The sequence below is a fragment of the Rhododendron vialii genome, chromosome 10a, assembly GCF_030253575.1.
Source record: "Rhododendron vialii isolate Sample 1 chromosome 10a, ASM3025357v1".
Classification (NCBI taxonomy): domain Eukaryota; kingdom Viridiplantae; phylum Streptophyta; class Magnoliopsida; order Ericales; family Ericaceae; genus Rhododendron; species Rhododendron vialii.
Window position 1 is genome coordinate 39,000,365 of NC_080566.1, and position 19,140 is coordinate 39,019,504.

The window sequence follows — 19,140 nt, forward strand, 5'->3', positions numbered from 1 at the left end:
ATCAATGGTGATTTTCCGCCAAATTCCTTCGCTTAGGTCTTTAATTGCGTTATTTTTCTATTTTGGGAAAGATTTGTTCGTTAATAACTCTTAAACCGTAATTCCTTCTAAATTCATTCTTTTTGGAAAAAACTTGTTTTTCTTTTCCGTTATCAATTTTAGGAAAAGTTTCAAATTCTGGGACTTTTTATTTTTCAAATTTATTTTTAAGGTTTTTAGGGTTTCGGCTTATATAAAGATTTGTAATCTAGAGTTTATAGAGTTTTTAATTAATAACATTGCAGAAATTCTCTCTTTCATTATTGTGCCCAAGATTTGAACATTGCAACGAGTTATTTATCTCGTTTGAACTAGTACTCTAATTAATCTATCGAGAATTCCGCTGCGTCACTCTCTCTCTCTCAGAGGGAGACCCAGACCGTATGGCCCTCTTTCTCTCCTCATGTTCGAAATCGATCAACCAAATCCTTTCTTTCACTCACGATCGGAAGCGAGAAGAAGGCCAAAGATCATTGACGGTTGTTTGTTCTTCTCGAGTTCAGGTTTTGTTCTTCTCGGGGGTGTTCGGACAAATAAATCAAAGTGGCTTATTTTTTGTTTTTATTCAAATTTTTTTCGTATCACTTGACTTATCCTCATTTTTTTTGGGAATTATTGCATCTTCATGACGAGAGGAATCTAAAAATTATAAAATTTTGATCGAAATCCAATATTTTTTGAATAAAGACGAAAAACGTGACTTATTGGATTATTTTTGTATTTATGTGGGTTTGTTTGGCTTATTTTTGGCGGGAAAGTCAATGATTTTTTTAGACGAACATGCCCCGAATCAGATGGTTTATTTTCTATCTCCCACGATCGGAAGAGAAAAGAAGGCCAAAGATCTTTGACTTGTTACCCGTGCTCACGATTCCCCAAATTTCAAATACAGCCTTCTTTGCATCAGAAATGGTGGAGAAAACCCTACTCGATAAGAGTTTTCGTTTATTTTCCTGTAAAAAAATCACCCCCAAACATCCCCCTAAAACCCTCCCCACCACCACCGCTCAAAACCCTAACCCCTCCCCACCGTCCCCTTCCGAGCCGTCCATCGTGAGGGAGACAAATGCAACCCCCAACCCTAACATCACCTCTTTCTCAGACCTGGGCCTGGCAGAATGGGCAGCCCAAACCTGCAAGGAACTGGGTATGAAGAAACCTACCCCAGTCCAATGCCGCTGCATTCCTCGTATCCTCGCCGGCCACAATGTTTTGGGTCTGGCCCAGACCGGCAGCGGCAAAACGGCGGCGTTTGCACTTCCGATACTCCACCACCTCGCCGTGGACCCGTACGGGGTTTTTGCGCTGGTTGTTACACCGACGCGTGAGCTGGCGTGCCAGTTGGCCGAGCAATTTAGGGCTCTGGGCTCGTGCTTGAACCTGCGGTGTTCCGTGGTGGTTGGTGGGATGGATATAATTAACCAGGCTCAGACACTTATGGGGCGCCCCCATGTTGTTATTGCCACTCCTGGGAGGATTAAGGTTCTTATTGAGCAGAGTCCTGATATTGCTGCCGTATTCTCTAAAACTAAGGTAATCAACCCTAAACTATAGCACGACTGTTGGGGGTGATAAATGAGCCGAGCACTAACTTGTTCGAGCTTTTCGTTTGAAAATGCTCTAGCTTGATTTGTTCGAATGTGCTTTTAAGGAACAAATACGAGCTCTAACTCGGCTAGCTTAATTGTTTGGCTGCTCATTCTCGCACGAGTTTGCTTTTTCACACCATATAATGCATTTTTGCTATTTATTGTTTTATCTTTCTTTTCTTTGTTAACGGGAAAGAGACTCAGCATGCTAACATGTGCTCTATAAAATGGGATGGTTTGTTTGATTTTACAAGTCAGCAGTAAACCCAGAAATTTTGGATTAACTCCTCGCCTCTATTACTCGATGTTTTCAAGAATTTGCTAGTAACTAATGGTATTCTCTAACAAGAATTTGCCAGTAACTAATGGTGATAAAATGGTATTCTCTAGTAAGATAAAAAAAAAAACAAAAAAACTAATGGTATTCTAATAGTTTTTTTCTTCAGTTCGTTTTTCTCATATTTGGTTGTTGATGGTTCAGTTTCTAGTCTTGGATGAAGCAGATAGAGTTCTGGATGTTGGGTTTGAAGAGGAACTGAGAGTGGTCTTCCAATGCTTGCCAAAAAACCGACAAACGTTATTATTTTCTGCAATAATGACAAGTGACCTACGAACGCTGCTTGAGCTTGCTGCACACAAGGCCTACATCTATGAGGCATATGGAGGCTTCAAGACAGTTGAATCTCTTAAGCAGCAGTATGTTCTTACCCCCAAAAAAGTGAAGGATGCGTATCTACTACACATTTTGTCCAAAATGGAAGACATGGGTATTCGATCTGCCATAATTTTTGTTCAAACCACCAGGTACAGCTTTTGTTTTGTGTCTTTTTTGTCTCTCAATTTTTGACTAGCACGCAGATATTTGAAACATCAGAATACAAGGAATCAATGGATGATAGTGGCCTTTCTTCATCGGTACTTGTGGAGAATTACCACTTCATCTTTATACTGTTTAAGCAGGTGTTGTCACCATATAAGTTTAATGCTTGAAGAGCTTGAATTGGAAGCTGCTGCATTGCATTCATTAAAACCCCAGTTTCTACGGCTTGCTGCACTGAGGCGATTCAAATCTGGACAAATTCCTTTGCTAGTTGCAACTGATGTTGCCAGTCGTGGTTGGATATTCCAATAGTTGATCTTGTTATCAATTATGATATCCCAAGGTTATAACTTCTAACAAAACCTTGTTTTTCTTGTGTGCGTGTCTGCTCATATACCTTTTCATAAAGTGTAGTGATGGTTTAACCACTGCAGATGCCCAAGGGACTATGTTCATCGTGTTGGGCGTACGGCAAGAGCAGGCAGAGGAGGGCTGGCTGTAAGCATTGTCACCCCGGTAAGATGTAAAACTACTGCTTTATAAGGTTTGGAAGAAATATACAAAATTGGCAGTACCAATTGAATTCCATAATACTTGATTCTGGATAGAGTTGTGTAAAACTACTGCTTTATATGGGTTGAAAGAAATATAAAAAAATTGATAGTAGTATAGTACCAATTAGTATTCCATAGTACTGGATACTGGATAGACTTATGTAAAACTTCATTAGCTAAACTTAACTCCAGGGTCTGATGGAAAAATAAAAAAAAAAACTTAACTCCAGGGCGCATGACTGTGTGAGAGCTAGTTTATTTGTGGAGAGATTATGCCAGTAGTCTCTCTTTCTCTCTCTCTCAAACACAGACACGCTCTCAATCAATTTCATGATACATCTGAGATGCTTTTTAAATACCATTTCGTATTTCTTGTAGAAACTTCTAGGGATTCAAAATTTTGCAATTCTTTGTTGGCAATTTGCTCACATTGTTGATCATTTTGCAGGAAGATAGGCTTCTTCTTCATGAAATAGAAGCTATTGTTGGGAAAAAAATGGATGAATTGGAATGCAAAGAGAATGAGGTGCTTGACGATATCACGAAGGTAAGATTCTTTTGGGGTAGTTATTCAAACCTTTCAGCAAAGTTTACAGTGAACGACTGGTTTTGTAGTGTTATTAATTTATTGGCGCAAGACTAATGTTTTGAATTGTTGCAAAAACAATGAGGGTGAAAAAAAAATCTAACCTTACATGATCGAGTACTGACCGTCCCTATAAAGATTTGCGGTACAGAAATAGTGAAGCTTGTGTTACTGGGTTCTAAGCATATATTTTTGGGATTTTGTAATGGTTGAGCCCTAAATGTTATGTGCTTGTTCTTAAAGGAAAATTGCTAGCCTTAGTTAACGAGTGCTTTGTCGAAATGTTCTGAAAGATAAATTGCTAGCCTAAGTTAACGAGTGCTGGGTTGAGAGGAATGGAGATGATCACATTTCTTTGGGCATGGATGTTGGCAATGTTGTCGAGGCTCAAACTTGCTGTCTATTTGGCGCTGAAAAATGACTGCTGGTCCCACTTGCTGTCCAGTTACGCTTCCATAAGAAATCTACCCACTTAATATGAAAAAAAAAAAAAAGGGCCCTGTTCCGCCAATGTTCTTACTCTTTTTAAGTACTTATTTCCCACTTTACGAGACATGTCATTCTCTCACAATACATCACCTTTAATTCAAAAATAAGTACTTATTTTAGTTATTAGAACAAATTACAAGAACCCACCCTAATTTGCGGGGACCTCGTTTTTCTTGATTTTACATGCAATTCACAGGTTTTCAAGGCCAGATGAGTGGCGAATATGAAGATGCTGGATGATGGCTTTGAGGAGAGAGCCAAAGTACGACAAGAGCAGAAACTGAAGAACAGGAGTAAAAAGAGAAAAAGGAAGAGCTCATGAATTATTGGGAGATTGAAATTTCCTTCTCCCTCTCGCGTCCTACATTTTCTGGTGCAGCTGCCAGGAATGACTGTGATGACGAGGTCATAACTTATAGCCTGTTTTCTTAGGAAACGTTGGTATTGGTTATCGTTAACTATTCTAGGGAAAATAATTACAAGAAATTTTGTACTGGTTTTGTAGATTGGCTCTGTTTTCAAATGCCAAATAAGTACTTATTTTTTAAGAACGTAATTTCAAGCTAAAAAATGATGGGCTTATTGAAATATAAAAATATGCAATATAAATTTTGTTTGAAAGATCTTATTGAGATCTTTAATATGGTGCAAAAAAAAATCAAAAAATTGTTTTTATTTACATTATTTTTGAGTTTGAAAATGTAAAATAAGTACTTATTCCCTCCATCCCTTATTTAAAGTCTAGTTTTCTATTTTGGGCTGTTCCTTAATAAGTGTCCATTTTGTAAAGTTAGTGGGTAAAAGTTGATGCATTATCTATTTTGTCTCTAAAAGTATATTCCATTTTGAAAAGTTAGTGAGTAAAAGTGTAATGATGATGGATAAGTAGGAAAAGTGGAGGAAAAAATTGATGTGAAAGATATTATGGTGATGTCTTTTTAATAAGTTGGAGTTACGAAGCAGGACACTTAAAAAGGGACGGAGGGAGTATTTTTTAAGAAGGTGTTCTAGAACGGGCTTTAAAGAACTCTTTATGCATCTCTATTTATACCTGGTCGGGGGTACCCCAATGAAAGGGGAAATCTCTATCCATACCTGTTGTTTTCTCAGCAGCTGAAAACTTGTTCCCTGGAAAATAGCTGTTATTTTGGAAATCACTATTAACCTTTTATCTTCAAGTTGCGGTTTCATGTTTAGTTGACAGGTGTGTCGTGGTGAGGGGGCCATGAAGTTGCAGTTTCGGGCATAAGATTTCATGTTGGAATCTCATTACTACAGCCATGACCACCAATTCTACCGCTACCGCGGCCGTGGGTGGTGGTTCTCCAGCCCCAGCATTTTTTTGACCCTTCTTTGAACTACCATATGTATTGTTAACTGTGGTCAGGTGGTGTTTCCTTTTAATCTGCTGTTATTATGAGTTAACGTTTTGATTGGTCACACTTCACATTCCTTTCTCATCTGGTTGGTGGTGGATCGATTGATATAATCAGCCTGAGATGGGAGTTGACTTCCAACGTTAACTCATTTGCTTCAGAATACAATTACGTACCGTTAGTTGTGATTGCTAGACAACCGATTGTGGGTTGCGGGGGGCACACGAAGGAGAACAAAGCACCGTTTGTAATACTAGAGAAATTGCCCCAATTATTTCATTTCATCACTTGAATACCCCATTTGGTTACAAGCCCGTATTAGTGAGCTCAGCCACATACTGTTAGTTGAGATTCACTCAGTGCCGGCCCCGATGAAGGCCGTTTTTCTCTCGGTCCGGGCCATGCATGCCTAGCTGTGGCGTCCACCAACTTAGAAGATTGACAGACGTTTAAATTAGTGTAGTCTACACACTCTTCATTTTCCATTACTCAAGTGGGGTATTGGACTCCTTTGATTGGTCGGGCCTTGAGAAGCCGGTCTACTTCCTCAATGACCGCTTCAATATGTATCGTAGCCGGCTTTTGGCTTTCTAGACCACAGGACGCCGAGATGGATCCATGTTCAAATGATGGCCATGGACAAATGCAGGATTTGAATGTGGATTGGGTGAACATTACAACAAGGTTTATAACATAGGAAAGGCAACATTAATTAAGCCAATACAAATTGCCTCAGTATTATTAACAAAATTATGATATATATAGTTTCTATCAACCTATAAATATATGACCATAACTAATTCCATGCATACGGTATATTGCATCCATTAATTTTAAAAGCAAAATTTAGAAACTAGTGTTCCATCTCTATATAAGAGTAAACCATCAACTTCATTCAGTCCACTTCTCAACCCTTTCATCTCCTAGGGTGATTTGAAGCTTATGCTTGGGCGATTCATGCCACCGCTGCCTGGGGGAGGTGCCCTTCCTCCCTCCTTCCCCGGGCCTATTTCCTCCTCCATCCCCATCTATTCTCTCTCTCCTAACCTCTCCTTACCCCTCTTTCGATTTTCCGATGGGTTGCTGCCCTCCCCGCCGTGGGAGGGTGAGATCGTTTCTTGGTCTCCTATCGGTGGTTCCTTGGCTCCTCCGATTGCCTAGCGGCGTTGGGTGGCTCATCAATCGTGGGCGGCGGTTTGGTGATTCGTTTTGGATCCGATTTGGTTGGGAGGTGGGCGGTGGTGCAATGTTGAGGCGGAGTCCAGTAGCTTGTTTTCTTACTTTGTTTTTGCAGGTTTTATTATTTTCAGAAAATGATCGATGAGATGCTGGTGTTGATTGGTGGTGGTTTCATTTTGGTGATGGTGAGGTGGTTGTGGCCCCCATGGTTGGGATGCTCAAGTCGTTTTGTGTGCCGAAGTCCAGTCGGCGGCCATTCCGAGCTCTCTTTCGGGCGCGGGCCATCAGTTCGACATTGCCGGTTTGCTGCTGTTGCTTGTGAAAACCATGGGCTGCTGGGGTTTGTTTTGGGGTTGCTATGGTGGTGGTGGTTTGTTGCCCACTGCCCTTTCTTTCTTTTCTGTTCATTACCGTAGGCCAGTTCTTGTCGCCGGTCTCTACATCTGGGAGAGGCTGGCTAGGCTTAATGGCGAGGCAGGTCTCCGGTGGTTTGTACAACGATGGGTGGTGATGATGTTAGGGTTTTGTGGGTTGGTTTAGGTAGGCCGGTCTAAGGCTTTGGGCTGGGTTTGAGTTTTCTCTTTGGGCTTTTGTTGTAGATTTGGGTGTGGGTCTGGGCTTTATTGTTTTATATGTTTTGGAGCCTTGTAGACCCTTGGGTGGCTTGGACTTTACCTTTGCGATGTATTATCCAACTCTTTGTTAGATTCCTTTCCCCCTTTCTCCGTTTTTTTAATAAATTTTATTTTGCCGATCAAAAAAATCTCTATATAAGAGTAAGAACTTAAAACTGCACTCAACACTCTTTCATAATGTAAAATGTATTTGTAATGAAATCGATATTAAAACGCCCAACAATTAATGCCTTCTCAATGTAATTGAGCATATAACTCGCAAGGAAATCATTCTCCATCCTATTCCTTATTTAGTCGATCAACTGCACTTCTTTGATTAGCATTTGGGTGGAGTGAACATTTTTGAGATAGTAGCAAGTGAGAGCCAATAGACCAGAAACCCAAAGCAACTTAAAATTTGATTTCTTATCCAGGGGCAGAGGTTGCTATCCACATGCTAGCCAGGTTCTTTTTATTCTGGGTCTGTAATGAATGATACTATATATTTTGGGTTAGTTAGGCTTAATTAATGAAAATAATTTTAATTAACTTAATCATTTTCAGAAAATTCACCAATTAATGCGATCGAAAATCGGGGCGTTACGTTAAAGACTTTACATGATTAAAAAATAAACCCTTCATGATTTGAATTCTTCTCGCGAGCAATTAAAAATAAACCCTTTTTGTGTACCAGAAAAAATAAACTTTTTTTTCTTTCCCCTGTTGTTTAAAAGTGTGTTTGAATTGTATTTACACATAATTATGTTATATTTTAGGAACAAAACGTGTTTGCTAACCCCATTTTGATAGAAGAGAATTAAGCAAACGTGATTAATGTACCCTTTTTTTTTTATATCGGAAAAAGGGTGGGAGGGGACGACCAGCATAACAACCCCTTTTGGATGTCATCATAGGGGCTCCCTACTTGCTGTGGATTGTCCGATTCGAGCCATAACTACTGTCTATGAGGACATGCCGTCACCGCAGCACCACCTTGGTACATGATGGTAATGAAACAAATTCTCCATTCTCTTGCCACTAAAAAGACTTGAACCTGAGTCTTGCCTGGGAATAAAGGAGGCTTTTGCCATCCAAGCTACCACCATCGGTAGTCGATTAATGTACTTTAGGAACAACTTTTTTACACAACTCCAGATACAGCATTTGGGCCCATGTACATCCAAGAGTTTCGGACACAGTTGTATTCGAAGTTTTGCATCTAGCATTTGCGGTGGTTTTGAAGACGATTACCGTGGTTACTGTACGCGACTATACAGAAAACTTGCCTTGTCCGTTTCACATTTTAGTTTTATTTTCTAATCATTACCCTATTACTTTTTTCAATTATTATGCTATTTCTGCAATTTTTACTCTTATTTCTCTTTACTCGATGGCAGTAACAATATCTATTTGAACCGCCTCCTCCTCTTAGGGTTTTGAGAGCTTTAAGGCGATTTTGAGAAGCCACAACCGCCTTGTTTTTCTGCCGGGGGGAGGCACCCCTCTCCCTCCTCCCCCGGGCTCCTCCTCCTCTATTCGCTTTCTTCTTTCTTACCCCTCTTCTCTATAGTTCTTTTCTTTTCGTTTTCTCTTCCTTCATAGCTGACCCTTTCTGTTCGGCGGGCTCCGCCATCACTGGAGTCGTTTGTCCGCATGTAATCCGTCTTCGGAGCCCTTGTGGCAACAGGGGTGGAGGTAGTGATGGTTGCGATCCGTTCAAAGGTTTTTGGGCAGCTAGGTTTAGAGCAAGATCTGAGGGAGTTTTGTCTCTCCTTGTGAGAATAATAAAGTTTGCCTTTGGGCGATTTGTTTATTGTTCGGACTCTAAAAGATTAATATGCAAGATTAATATGCATCTATTGGTGGTTCGCTAGAAATTCATTAGTGTGTTCATTCTGGTCAAAGTTCATCTAATCGTCTGGATTCTTGTTGTCTTTTTTTCTTTGCTAGCAATGTATCTCTTTTTGAGACTGCTACAGGATACATGAATTTTTCGCTCAGCAGAATGTGCGTCAGGCCATGCTTGGATTAGAATGAAATACATCAATCGCCTGGTTCTTTCTCATTTTGTATCAGTTAGATAATTAGTTTGGCTTTATCCAAATTATCTGAAATGAATTTCGTTGTGTAAATGCCGTTGGGCTTTATCAATGAAGTACATCTCACTTTCGTATAAAAAAAAACAGAAATGCTACTAAAAAAAAATCTCGTTTTACTCATCACCCTTCCATCCAATCATTACCATATTTCTCTTCCAACCTACTGCCAAAACTAAAATACCAAAAAAATATGCAAACAAACAAAGCCGGCCCATCTCTAATACTTCGCCGTGTTCGCGTCTCGGACCGTTTTAAGGGGGTTAAAGGCTTATCCCGCCGCCGCCGTCCGTCGCACTTTGTTGACCCCGCCACGACGGCGAATCATGGAGGTCGAATCGTCCTCTAATTTACCCTTACCGGATGCATTCCTCGATTTTCTCAACGAGAATGGGCTGGACCCTTCAGTGTATACAAACAGTGATCCCACCCCTCGTTATGTAAGGTACATACATGTTTTTGAAAAACTGAAGCTTTTATATCAGTCTCAACTAGTTACTTCGTGCTGTTCAATTGGGTAATCGAAAATTCGATAGCAAAAGGGTTTGATGTGGGTTTGCCTTTTGTTCTGGAAAAAGGTTTTAAAAAAAGTGTTTATTAAAGATATCAATCTCAACGGCTAATTCATGCTGCTAAAATGGGTAATTGAAATTGGATAGAAAAAGGGTTTTTGAGATGAGTGTGTTTCTTTTCTTGAAAAAGGTTGAAACCGGGTTGTGAAGGGGATGTTGAAGAGATTGAAGTTGAGGTAGGATGCAAGCTTGAGAAAGTGGATTGGTTGCCCAGTTTCTATTCTCTTTCACCTCATGTTCAGATTGCTAACTCGAAGGCATATCAACAAGGGAAGGTAAGAGTGGAGTTTTCTGTTCATGATTGATTGTGGTTTGTTTTTTCAGTGCAGTTCATATTATGCTCGGGAATCTGGATAAAAATGATGAAGTCTGGATAAAAAAATTGATGTGACCCTTCTTAGTTTACTTGGATGGTAATTCAAATTTTTTTTTTTTGAACGGCACTTGAATGGTAATTCATAACGGTCTATAAAATGCATTTTTTGTGACAGCTGTATAATAAACATCTTTCTCTGCAATATATGTTGCTGGTTCTAGCTCATTCATTTTCACAGCCCCTTGGGATGGTGAGAAAGAGTGAGAAAAGAAAAGAAAGGAGAATTCTTTAACTAAAAGAGATATTAAGAAAAAAAGAAAAAAGAGATAGTCTTTATTAGCCTATGTGGGTGTGAAAGCACAACTTTCTTTTCTCTCCATTTCGCACGACCCATAGGGCATGTTGGTATTTTCCTTAATCTATGTAAGCTTTTTGTATGCCGAATGATCAATTTCATTCATCTTTTCTTCATCGCTGTGGCTGCTTCACTATGGTTGAATTTCCCAGTTGCGGCTGAACTCTAAAGAGAAGAATTTGCAGTTTATACCTACAAATTGTAGTTGACCTCGAATCTGTGTAAACAAACTTTTCATAGGCTTCTTCTAGGGCAAGCTACATGACTATATTGTGGTCTCATCTTTCTTTAAGTTTCCAGTTACTTGGCTTTTTAGTCTGAATACGTGTCCTTCAATTTCCTCTGCTTTTGCCAATCAGATATATGGGATTGATGCGGCATCCGGAGCTGCTGTTTCAGCTTTGAATATCTCCTTGGGAGATCACGTCCTTGATCTCTGTGTTGCTCCAGGTAAGTCTGCTGTGTAATTAGATCAATGGCCAATTCATTTAATTTTTAAAACATGCATTTTGTTTGTTGATTGATTGAAAGGGCCAATTTTAAATTAATATCAACTAGGGGTTCACATTCTAGAAATGAATGTGTGAAAAGCCAGAAACAAAAATTATAGTGTCTGGGTAACTCAACTGCTTCACCTTTCCTTTGTTTAGATAGGATTGGTTCTTCTGTTGGTGGTTGTATTTCAAGGCCATCTCCTGGATTCTTTGGATTGGTTCCTTAATGAAAGAAACTTCTCAAAAAAAAAAAAAAAAAGGTTAGCCAAAGACTGAAGATTCTGCTAGTAACCCAATTCAATTCAGAATAATGCTGCAATGCACATTTCTTGCATAGAAAGTAGGTTCAACGAACTTGTCTAGAATTGGAAGGAAGTAAAAGTTTGTTCAGCGTTATTTAATTTAGTTGCATGATCTGTTGGCAAAGGTGCAATGGGGTTTTTAGTATGCGTGGGCCATGCAGGACCCTTGGATGGAACTTCCCTTGTTTGTCTATTTGTCAGTCTGCCAGGAACTTTTCAAGCTTTGCCAAAGATCGCTTGCCTGCTTGAGTTACAGTTTGGTTATCCTCATGATTTTAGCTATTGTAAATTAACCTAGGATTAATTTGGTTTAGTATACTTCCTTCTTGGTCATGAACATTTGATAAAATCATCATGAGAGTGCTTATCCATAATCGAATCAGTTGTGGGAGCATCTTCATATAGTATATGCGACTCAAATGTTCTGTGTCATTACTTTTTGGCAAAAGTTGCCTAATTTTACTTCTTATGTGTATTGCATGGTCAGGTGCTAAACTTTGTATGATATTGGACCTTCTTGGCAGTTCTGGTTCTGTGACTGGCATTGATGTTGCAAGACATCGCTTAGCGGCTTGTAGAACTATGGTGCTGAAATACAGTCTTGGTGATCGTTGTCGTCTCTTTGTTGCTGATGGAACATTATTTTCCCTACTTCCGATCAGGGTCTTTTCAGGTTCCAACTCAGGTTTACATATCTACAGATGTTTAATTTTGGATTTTCTGATGTTTAATGTTTGATATTTCTTGGTCCTTCCCTTGTGGGGGGCCAGGGTTCGAGAGCCCTCAGGGAGGTTTGTGGTTCGAGGCTATGGACAACTTTTGGACCCCCTGTGGACTAACTTACTAACTATCCCCTAACACCTGCTGATGTATACCACTTGGAAAAAAAAAAAAAAAAGTTTGATTCTTTGATATACTTCATTTGGCTAACTCATCATCTCCCTATTATGCATCATAATTCTTTCTACTAAACAGGTGAATATCCTTTGGATGAAATGGTGAACTTATACAAGGAGTGGACATCTAGGAGACCGTGGAAAGACAAGAAAAAGGCGGCTAAAGCAAGAGTAACCGTAGCTTCACAGTTAGCCTCGTCGACTCAAGATCCAGAGCTTATATATTATGGGAAGAATTCTGGAGTGGTCGGTCTCACTAGAAGTGAAATATATCAAACTTTCCTTGGTAATGATGTTTTGCACTGTGGTTATGACAAGGTAATGTATTTTGCCTTCATTTATTTTTCAGTTCTTGTTCTTTCTTCTACAATTTCACTTGCTGCTTATGAACTTCAGTAAGTAACATAATTATAACACGTTCAGCATATTTTCTTGGTGTTCTCTTTAGGGATATTGCTTGTGTTTTGTTTTAGGCATCTTCATTTGGTCAGAAACTAACAACTCCTGGAACTTAATTTAGGTCCTCGTGGATGCAGAGTGCACACATGATGGGTCAATTAAACACATCCAGAAATTTGAATATTGGGGCTGGAAAACTCTACAACGTCGTGTATTGAATGCGGAAAGAACTGATAATTTGACTGCCCTTCAGGTAGTTAGTTCTTCTTTTTATTACATTTTAGCTAAGTTTTGGTATCTTGTCTAATCAAAAGAGCAGCTTCTACTGAGACTATCATTAAAGGCACTCATAGGTACCAAAGAGTGAAACGGCCTTTACGATGTTAGGAGCTATTAATCTGAACATGAGCATTTAAAGGAACTCAAGCCCTCGTGCTAGCTCATCAATATGTAAATCTGATTGGGATTCTGGGACAATTGTTGTTTTAAGCCTGTATATTGTATGGAGTGGCTTTGAAAGCTCCCGATTAGTGCAGGTTTTGTTTATGTTCAGTAAAAGATTTAAGTTCTTTCTTTTGATTCTTTGCTTTTTTCCTTTTTCTTTTTGAGATGTTGTACGAAAGGAAAAACTGTGTAGGTTTCTCTTATATTTATAATTTACTGCTCTCAACAGATGCTAGTCTGTACCTTTTGTAACAGTTCAGACACATCACAGTTGCTCTTTCTGATTTTAAGGAGACTTTGTTGCATTGCTTGCCTTTACTCTGTTCCCCTTTGGCTTTTGGCTTGCATCCTCTTTCGTTTTTCTTCTTTATAACTTTCTATATCACCAATATTTTTTGTCCTAATGCTGCAGTTACAGCTTCTAACCAATGGTTTTAGATTGCTCAAAATTGGGGGATCTCTAGTCTATAGCACTTGCAGGTGTGTACGTGCTGCATTTGTTTTCTGTATCCTTTTCTTTCTGTTATTTGTTTATCTTCTTACATTTCTTTTGTTTTTTTCTTCATCGTTAAGAAAACTGGCATGTGTTTTGACTTGTTTTCCCCTTTTGGTGGAATAGTTTAACAGTTGCTCAGAATGAAGATGTAGTAGAGCAGTTTCTTCTTCAAAATGCTTCTGCTGGTAAGGGTCCCTGTGCATCTAAATCTACCAGAAAGGCTTTTCTTGACTTCGTTTGTTTTTTGGAAATAATAATTGATTTAAGCCTGACATCCATGCCTGTAGAAGAATTCTTGTTTGATTCTACAACATAGTTAAAAGTTGAAACAAACTCTGGTTGGGCAATTGGTAGAATTCTTACAGTATGATAGGTCTAGAAAAACTTCCAGAAAACCCTTTCGTTTTTCTTGGTTGTTGATTGGCCTTAGATTGCTGGTATTAATCAGGTTTCAAAGGACTTTGCCAAAAGAATGGATAAGTGAAACTCATGCATTGTGTAAATTGTTGCAACGTTGATATTGCCTGCTCATGACCTTTAGGTTCTTCCCTCCGCCAAAACATTCAATAATGAACAGTTTGATCATACGAAACCCTGAGCTTTCCTTTTGATTGAAGTGGTTGGAGGGTCCTTAAATTAGTCAGGTGGAAACAATCTCATGCTTCTAAGAGGCCCTCTATTGGGGATTAAGTAACTTGGCATGCTTGATTTCGCTTCTAGAAATGGATATTCATAGGTGCATTCAGTTTAATTTGCATTTTTGAATGTCTCTATCTTTTGGCAGAGTTATTGGAGATTGATGCAGCCAAAAATTGGCCTTGCAGAAGTGGACGGATACCAAAGACCCTGCGATTTGATCCCATGACTTCCAGAACTAGTGGCCTTTTTGTGGCAAAGTTTACAAAATTGGCCATTTAGTTTAGCTTGGTATTGATTTATGACCCGAGCTTATAGCCAATAAACAATATATTCTACATGAACGTTTGATCACTCTGATTTGACATAAACATTCTTTCGCACGTTTTAATCTTATAAGAGCATCTTTAGCAGATACCTCAATATTTTCGTCGAAAGTGTACTTTGCTACCTCACTTTGCAATTTAAAGAATGAGTTTTTATGGTGCACTCCAGCAGACTCTTCAAATTTTGTTGTCAAAAGTGTACTTTGCTATCACCTTTTGTATTAGGTTTTGGTGTTTAAGGAATGCTCTACTCATATGTGGAATTTGAAGAGAGGGAAAAATAATTTCAAAAATGAGTTAGTGTTCGAAGGGTCTGTTGGAGCGCTTTAAAAAATTGCATGACCTTCTCTCTCTCTCTCTCTCTCTCTCTCTCTTTTTTTTTTTTTTTTGATATTTGATGTTTAAGTGGTCTGCTGGAGATGCTCTAATTGAAAAGGCACACGTGATCCTCGCTTTTTTAACCTTTCTCTCCCTTCTCCTCTCTTAGAAGTTAGAACCATCTATATGTAAGCAAAGCAAATATTTGATGCAATGCTTGAAAGGCATTTGGTGGTGAAATCTGTTATATCTAACATATGAAAGGGCTGGTTGTTGGTTTCAATTTTGGGTTGAGAGGACGTCAAACGAAAACACAATACAGTTCACTGCTTACTGGACTTGTATTCCTCACAGGGTATTACTGCCATTTGTCAAGATGCTTCGGCATTCAAGACGTACTGAATTCCTGTCTGGATCTCATCCGCTTTTACATCAGGTAATATTGGACCATGTACAAGGATTTCTCAGGCAGCAGCAAAGCATGCGTAGTGTTGTTTATCTCAAGTAGATGAGCAGATAGTTTTCTGTATGGGTTTTGATTGATTACGACTATTACAGACCATATTGACTGTACAATCTTCTGTAATTTTGTGATAGCTTTTTCGCCAAGAGAAGTAGTGACATGCAATTCGTAACGAGGTCGTTCTGTTGTGTTGGTTATGAAAGTGCTAAAATTCTGTGAAGTATGAAATTCCATTGAGCACGCAATGTACGGAACCTACTTGAACAGTTGTTTGAATAGAAACTGTTTATTTAATATGGAAGGATGTTATCATGGGAGAAATACTGAAAAAAAAGAGAGATCGGAAACTAGCAGAGAAGCATGCCAAATCCTGCAAACATAAATGTGAGAAGAGGAGATGAACGATGTATGTAATTCCGGTAATTTCTATATAGAATTTTTGCATAATACTAATAGTTTGGCTTGTTTAGTTCATATCTTTCAACCAAATCTTTGGATACATTTCATGCTCTATGACTCAACCTATCATTAGTAGTCATGAACAGATCTCTGTCTCTGATGCTTCTGATGTTCCCTGAAAGATTCGATGAATCGTTCTGCTCTCTCATTCACTTCAAACGTACTTAAGCATTCCTTTCCACTCTCATCCATTCTTCGTTCAACTGCAGGCGTCTCAACGTCTCCCACACTTCCATTCTCAGACTCGGACTCAATGTCATGATCAGAAACCACACCATATGATTCAGGTTTAACCATGGCTTCTCCTTTTCCCTCTCCTCCAATATTTGCTAGCCTTCTTTCAAGTTCCTTGCGTTGGCGGAGATGGTAATTGCACGGACACTCGTATAGACTGTTTATGGAGGCATATGTCGTGTCTGGAAAACTTTTGTTATGGGAGGGAGAGCGAGTCGAGCCGAGCAAATCGGCAATGCGACGAGGGGTTTTCTTGACGGCTCTGGTGAACTTTGCAAAGCTCTTGGACACCTTGTTATGGCACTGAAACTTCTTTCCTAGAGGAGGAGATGACATAATTGATAATGGAGTGTGTTATATCTATGAATCTTCTGTATGTTCTTGTTGGGTCTTTTCTGGTTATATAGAGCTAGCTAGGGTTTCCCTTCAAAAGGAAAACATTAAATTCTCCCTCCCCGTTGTGGCAATCCTAAACTTCGTGGATATGTTTCTTCTTTTTCCTTTTTTAGCATGTTGTGAGCTTTTTACCATGCAAATCTCTCTCAATTCTTCAATGTTGCATACTCAACCAGAAATTTCAGAGTACATTTTCATGGAAAGAATTGCCAATTTGGTGAAGTTATATCTTCGATATTCCCGATACCATCTCAGAATACACGTTTTCGTTCCTATTTTATCGGATGTCCCCGAAGGGACATGAATGGAAGTTTTGTGTACTAGGAAGTATATCTTTCTAATCAATGTGATATTGTCAATGCAATAGGAAGGAGGATCGTAGGATATCTTCTCATATTCAATGTGAATAACTGCCAAGCAGTTTCCCTTTCAAAACACTCTCATCGTTCTGTAACTTGCAAACCCTAACGGAAACAGGAATGTGATCACGGTCAACTCAATGCCATAAACGCTCAAATGCTCCTTTAAATTGATCCACCATTTTTTGATAACTCATGTATTCAGGTTAGTTTACGCGCATCTTGACTAATCTTAGGGCTCATTCCTACCGTCCACTTGCAGGGAACCCAATTATAGTTGGAGCAAAGCTCCGTATGGACTTCATACTTGCCCCAAAGGAAGAGAGGTTTCGACGTGAGACTTCAGAGCAAGTCAAAGTTTGGCATCAAAAAATGTGTATTTATTTACTTATTTTCCTTACCGGAACGGGGCCCAAGTCTACATGATAATGATCAAAGTTGAAACTTTTTTTATTTTTATTTTTATAAAAACTAATCTTGTTTATGCTGAATCTAAAGCACATTTTTATTGTTTATTCTTAGGTTAAAATCGCATAGCTAGGTTTTCAAGGCGAATCCCATACCTAAAAAGGTCTGTAGTTTTTTTTTTTGTCAATATTATATGCATTAGCAGGGATTAGTAAGATATTAGAGTTAGCACATGGGGGTCCAGAGGCTATCCATAGTCCTGACCCCTAAGCCCACCCCTCTTAGGGCTCGAACCGAGGCCTCTAGGGGGAAAATGAGACAATTACCAACTGCCCTAGCTTGTGTCTGGAAGGTTTCATTGGGTATTATAGTATGAAGATAAGTAGTACTCCCTCCGTCCCTTTTTTTTAGGGTTCAATATTTCATTTTGGGCTGTTTCTTAATAAGTGCCCATTTTGTAAAGTGAGTGTATAAAAGTTGATGAATTTTTCATTTTGCCTATAAAAGTAGATTTCATTTTAAAAAGTTAGTGAATAAAAATATAATGATGATGTTTTCATAGAGGGTAAAGAGAGAAAGTGGAGGTAAAAGTTGATGTGAAAGGTGTAATGATGATGTCTTTTTAATATGTTAGAATTATAAAACAGGACACTTAAAAAGGGACGGAAGGAGTAGTATTATATGTTAGCTTCAGCGTGGGCTTGAGAGTATAAAATCTGGACTCAACGTAAATATTTACGTTACTTTTTTTTATCCGATTGCTTTTTATACTTTGTATAGGTGAAAACTCTTGTTTTTGCAACGGGTACGCCGAGCAAGGCTTGAGCATGCTTGTAGGCATTTGTTGATTGTTTGTGGCCGTGACAAGGCTTGTCACGCCTAACGTTGAATGATTGATGCAATGATCCAAAGGCTAAGGCCACAAGATGGTTCGTGAGTTTTCACAACGGTGCAAACTTAACTATTTCCTAATCGTGTAGGAAAAGAAAAAACAAATGAAAAAGGAAACAAACTTAATTATAGCGGAATAAAAAAGTTGAGGTACAAGAAAAATAAATGGTGCAAGGACCAATGAGTATGAGGTACTCGATACAAGGAAAAGTAAAAGAGTGTTTAAACTCTTCTGAAAAAATTTAAAGTGGTAGAAGCGTTGGGCTCAGGAATGGAGCCAGAGAGGAGCCAGTAGGGGCAGTCGCCCATGCAAGAAGCAAAAGAAACACTACTATTATATGTAAAAAAAAATTCATATGAAAGTATATGGGCTCGCCCCTGTGTAGAATTTAAAAAAAAAATATAATAGTAACCTTTAAAATACGAGAATACCAACATTAATTACTAAAGGCTAAGAGCTAAAATATAACAAAAAATAGAACTATAGGGTTAATATTGTGAATATTCAAGTAATAAACTTCCACCTTTCGTTAGATGGGATTTAGTATTTTACATTTTTTTTTTGTCCTAAAATCTCAATGGCATACCATATTCCCTCTCTCTCTCTCTCTCCCTCTTTCTCTCTTCCCAATTGTTAAGACTTCAAAGGCAATTTCGAGAAAATAGCAACAGAGGAGAAGAGATTTTGGAAATCCTAAGTAATTTTGGTGAAATTTAAGTTATAGGTATGTCTTTTCCCAATTGTTGTTCTAGACTTCTACTAATTCTTTGTTTTTTGATTGGTAAAATCAAATAACGTAAAAGCCCATGTACCGAATTCGTGCAGTCTTGATGAATGAAAAAAGATGAACAATAAAGAAAAACAAGACACATACATCAAGATCGATGCAATTAGTTAAACTGATTTATGTGTTGACGTTATTTTGAGTTTTAATGTAGGATATTTACATGATTATGCATGTGTATTTATATTTTTTTTCTCGCATGTACGGTCGCCCCTGCGTGATAAAATTCCTGGCTCCGTTCCTGGTTGG

At 38.7% G+C, this 19,140-nt stretch overlaps 1 protein-coding gene and 1 pseudogene across 6 annotated transcripts; both read left to right on the forward strand.

Annotated features, from left to right (window-relative positions):
• Nucleotides 1-850: 850 nt before the first annotated feature.
• Nucleotides 851-7,395, forward strand: LOC131304869 (DEAD-box ATP-dependent RNA helicase 36-like; annotated as a pseudogene).
• A 2,117-nt stretch (nucleotides 7,396-9,512) lies between these two features.
• On the forward strand, nucleotides 9,513-16,674 carry LOC131304870 (rRNA (cytosine-C(5))-methyltransferase NOP2C). 6 transcript variants are annotated; one of them, XR_009192493.1, is made up of 11 exons: nucleotides 9,517-9,787; nucleotides 10,045-10,189; nucleotides 10,945-11,035; nucleotides 11,869-12,066; nucleotides 12,357-12,595; nucleotides 12,798-12,929; nucleotides 13,533-13,600; nucleotides 13,740-13,801; nucleotides 14,401-14,543; nucleotides 15,251-15,332; nucleotides 16,028-16,674. XR_009192493.1 is itself a non-coding variant. In XM_058332319.1 (10 exons), exons 1-9 carry the CDS (start codon nucleotides 9,669-9,671, stop codon nucleotides 14,532-14,534), a joined length of 1,176 nt encoding a protein of 391 aa, XP_058188302.1. In that variant the 5' UTR covers nucleotides 9,513-9,668; the 3' UTR covers nucleotides 14,535-14,543; nucleotides 15,251-15,655. The 6 variants fall into 6 exon arrangements, 4 of the variants coding, with proteins under 4 accessions (XP_058188302.1, XP_058188301.1, XP_058188298.1 ...); XR_009192494.1 differs by having other exon boundaries at nucleotides 14,401-14,537; nucleotides 15,249-15,332; XM_058332319.1 differs by lacking the exon at nucleotides 16,028-16,674 and having other exon boundaries at nucleotides 9,513-9,787; nucleotides 11,869-12,054; nucleotides 15,251-15,655.
• The last annotated feature ends 2,466 nt before the right edge of the window (nucleotides 16,675-19,140 follow it).